General features: G+C 46.6%; 1 protein-coding gene across 1 annotated transcript; it reads left to right on the forward strand.

Moving 5' to 3' along the window:
• The first annotated feature begins 824 nt into the window (after positions 1 to 824).
• Positions 825 to 1,256, forward strand: LOC127327058 (uncharacterized). The gene has a single exon (XM_051353841.1). The coding sequence runs from the start codon at positions 825 to 827 to the stop codon at positions 1,254 to 1,256; it is 432 nt and encodes a 143-aa protein (XP_051209801.1).
• The last annotated feature ends 3,295 nt before the right edge of the window (positions 1,257 to 4,551 follow it).

The raw sequence follows: 4,551 nt of genomic DNA on the forward strand, positions 1-4,551 counted from the left end.
TGCAATGAATTCATGTTCATCACACGTGCATACATTGTGGGGGAGTTTGCTCTATATATGTTGGTTCTACTCACATCCCTTGCATTAGTTGTAGTTGTGTGAGTAGAGCTGGTTTTGATATGGACTAGTAGCTTTGTGTTACTTGACCATATCAAATACAACCTCTTGTATACAACTTATTCTCGGATAAGTTGCATATTTGTTCCTAATATTCATTATATAAACCCTCTTATTGTGGTTGTCATCAATTACCACAATGGGGGAGATTGTAAGAGTATATTGCCCCTATGTGTGGTTTTGGTAATTAGTGACAACCCCTATGGACTAATGTTTTCATTGAGTTTATATGAAGGAATATTCCATAGGTACTACTTGAATTCCATGTGTTGGATTCAAGTATGGATGCCATGAAGATAAAGATATACCTTGTGTATTGGCATCAAGATCATCGATTTGAAGATATATATGTGATTGTTAGATGTGTATTGTTAGGACACGTCTAGAGCAAACCGAATAAAAGAGTCCTACCTTATTGTAGTCTATTTACCTTGGCAGCTAAGTCTTCTTGTACTATATAATCCCAATGTGGGATCAAATCAATCTAAGAGCAACAATTATATTTGCTTTCATGGTATCAGATTAGGGTTCTTTGATCCTCTACTATGGCGCCGCCAGATCCCTCTGCCGCTGATCTCGAGGCCGCCGCCGCTGAGGTGACAGCCAAGGCCGCTCTCTAGGCGCTCGCGGCCGCACTCCCCAACATCCGTGCCGTCGTGCCAGTCACCCTCGAGCTTTCAACCTCCAACTACCTCCAATGGCGCGACATGTTATCCGACGTTGTTGAGAAGTACGCCCTCGAGGATCATCTCCTCGAGGATGCCTACCCCACGAATCCCCCGCCACAGTGGGTCCGCCACGACACCATTGTCCGGTCATGGCTCAACAACACCGTCGCGCCCGAGCTTCTCGCCATGATCGTTGACACCACGACGCCACTGCCTACACATGCCCTGTGGACGCGCCTCTCCAACATCTACCACGACAACGCGGACACCCGCTCCTCCTACCTCGAGCAAGAGTTCCACGGTCTCCAACAGGGTTCCCTGACCGTGGCTGATTACTGCCGCAAGCAGAAGGTTCTCGCCGACGAGCTCAATGCGCTGGGCACGACCATCACCGACAAACGCCTAGTCCAGAACACGCTTCGCAGTCTCAGAACTCGGCTTGCGTACATGCGCACGTTGCTCCTGAAATAGCGTCCCCTTCCGCCGTTCCTCAATGTCCGCTCATCTCTACTGCTCGAGGAGCTCATGTTGCAGCAGCAGTCCGAGTCATCCTCAACTCCGTCTGCCTTCGTCGCGCGCGGAGCCCCCACGCCTCCACCACCACGTGGCCCTGTCGAAAATACGGGACATTGTTCTTATGCCGAAAATATGGGTTAGTTCAAGTTGAGCATCTCAAGAGGATCATATGCTTGAAGCTTGCCATCTATTTGGTGATAATGGATATGTGAAGATGTGCATCAATGTAGCTTTCCCATCATGGTGTATGGGGGAGCATTTGTGAGTATTCACGAAGCAACAATGATCAAGTGAGGCATTCCAGCTTGAGTGGAGCTTGAAGAGTTATCATCAAGATCAAGCGGGATGCGCAAGGAAAAGGTATGGCCTTGATAGGTTTTCCTTTTACCGGTCTCAAGGTGGTTGATGGGAGACCGGATTATAGGATAGATAGCCGCACTATCAAGAGGGGCTTTCGGTTGGGTAACTTGATCACATCGTCTTAGGGAGCTCAACCCTTTCCATACTTGCATATCCCTATTCTTCTTGGTGTTTCTCTGTGAGAGGTTCTTGAGCTTGTTGCTAGCTTTACAACAAGCCCAAGTTCACCAAAAACGGAATCCGCATGCATCTTCTATTGCGTTTTCGGGTTTGGACGTCTTCACCGTTTCTTGACGGTGGGAGAATCCCTCTCTAAAATCATCTAAAAATATCCTATGAGGAGTCTCCATATTTGTTGGGTTCTATTTGTCGTTATCTTTCCAACAAAATTGGTTTCATGTCAATCGGAGTTCGGGAGCATTTTCTGTTTAAAATATAGAAAAGTTGTTTAGCCCCTGGCCGATCTGTGGTCCGGTTGGACCGGTCGTGGCGCCGGCTGGCCCGGCGCCGACCGGCCCCTGGACTGGTGCCATCCGGGGGCATGTTCTGTAAGTCCCCGATCTGCGCCGGTCACGGTCCGGCGCCAAGTCCGGTTTGGAACGACTGGGTCCGGCCTGTGGCCCGGTCTGACCGGCACCTGGACCGGACGGCCCGCCCCCAGGCCCGGTTGACCGACCTCCTCGACTGTGCTGAGCTGAAACTCACCCAACGGTTATATTTCTCCCTAGACTATAAATAGGCCTTCTTCCACCTTGGGCTGGATAAGTTCTTCCACTCTCTCTCCTCCATTTGTTGACTTTGAAGAACTTTCCCTATCTCTTGATTCCCCCCCCCATGATTCTTGCTCATTCTTGAGGGATCTAAGAGAGGAGATCTAGATCTACAATCCCCACCAATCCATCTCTCCTCTAAGTGAGGGGAACTCTTTGGATCTAGATCTTGGAGTCATTTGTTGATTTCCTCTTTGTTCTTCCCCTCTAATCTCATCCTAGCATTTGTTGCTTTGGTGGGATTTGAGTGTGAAGGATTTGAACACCTATAGTGTTCTAGCTTTGCATCATTGCATAGTGTTGAGCTCTCCACCACGATTAGTTCGAGTGAGAGACCGTGAGCTTGTTACTCTTGGAGGGAGACCTCCTAGTTGGCTTGGCGGTTGGTGCTCCGGTGATCTCTTCAAGGAAGATTGTGAAGAGGCCCGGGCTTCTCCTTCGTGGAGCTTGTGAAGTGGTTTTGGAGCTTGCCATCTCCGGAGTGGAGGAAAAGCTAACCATAAGCAAAGGTCCATTATCCTTTGTGGATTTGACTCAGAGAATAGGGTGAGCCTTCGTGGCGTTGGGGAATCCTTCGTGGGACCTCCACCCCTCCAAACGTAACGTACCTTCTTGCAAAGGAAGGGAACACAGGAATACATCCTCGTCTCTGTGTGCCTCGTTTATTTCTATACCCGAGCTTACTTTCCTTGTGATAGCCATCGTGCTTGAAGTACATATATCTTGCTATCACTTGTGCTACATATATCTTGTGCCTATCTTGCTTAGCTCTAGTTGTTATTGTTGCACTTAGTTGATCCTAGCATATTTAGGGTTTGTGCTTGTAAACTAAAAGTTAGTTTAATTCCTCATTCTTACAAGCCAAATCCGTAAGAGTTTTTAAAACACATATTCACCCCCTCTCTAGGCGACATCTTGTCCTTTCACAAATGCTGCCTTTGAAGATGTGTTAACACTATTTAGGGAAGCACTACCAGAAGGACATTCCTTGCCAAAGAAATTTCATGAAGCTAAACAGTACATCAAAGGATTTGGTCTTGTGTATGATACTTACGATGCTTGCTTTAGTGACTGCATAATTTTCTAGAGGAGACGATGCCAATGCCAAAAAGTATCTAATGTGCAAAAACAAGCATATGAATACTAAAAGAAGTGTAGTAGGTAGGAAGAAAATTAGAAGGGTGGCAAGGAAAGTTATCAGACATTTCCCACTAAACAAAATAGTTAATATGTTGTTTATGTCTACCAAAACAACACCAGTGACGAGCTAGCACAATGATGGGAGAACCAAAGATGAATTCATTGGGATTCTAGCTGATTCACTTGCTTAGAAAAACTTCAACAACATGTACAAGTGGTTCAATAAAGAGCCAAGGAACATTAGATTTGGATTAGCAACGGATCATTTTAATCCATTTAGGAATATGAACCTCTCTTACAACATCTGGTCTGTCATTCTTATCATGTACAACTTCCCACATTGGATCTACATGAAAGAGATGAACTTCATATTATATGTGGGTTTACCATGAAGAAAAGTACCATGGAAATACATTGATGTGTACCTGCAACTAGGTATTGATGAATTACAGGAGTTGTGGCATCATCGAGTATTGGTTCATGATTTTCATTTTGGGAAAAAAATTAGAGTCTATGTTGCCCTCATGTGGACCATCAGTGATTGCCTAGGCCATGGAATATTGAGTGGGGAAAGGATTGTTGTTTGTTTCGCACTACTGAATGGATCGTAGCGAACAAGAGGGGGTGAATGGACGCTACGCAAAGTTTTAGCCTTTTTCAATTTTTAGTGCAACGGAAGTAAAGGTGATAGCTTTGATGCTCAAGATGATCCTAGTATGATCCTAGACAGGTGCAACAAGTAAAGGAACCAAGCAAGATAGTAAGAGTAAGGAGCGGGACAACCGGAGGGCGTGGAGACGAGGCGAGGTTTGTTTCCCGCAGTTCCTCCCACAAAAGGGAGTACGTCTGCGTTGAGGAGGTGCTAGCCTCACACAAGAGGCTAGGCGGCCACACCACGAAGGAAGGCCTCACCTTCTTCCTCGAGAGAGCTCCACAAAGGGGCTCCCCCTTCTCCACTATGGCACCGGTCGAGGCGGTGG

The sequence above is a fragment of the Lolium perenne genome, chromosome 3 (assembly GCF_019359855.2).
Source record: "Lolium perenne isolate Kyuss_39 chromosome 3, Kyuss_2.0, whole genome shotgun sequence".
Classification (NCBI taxonomy): domain Eukaryota; kingdom Viridiplantae; phylum Streptophyta; class Magnoliopsida; order Poales; family Poaceae; genus Lolium; species Lolium perenne.

Coding starts and splice junctions, on each gene's coding strand:
- LOC127327058 (XM_051353841.1), top strand. CDS start 825: ATGTTATCCGACGTTGTTGAGAAGTACGCCCTCGAGGATCATCTCCTC.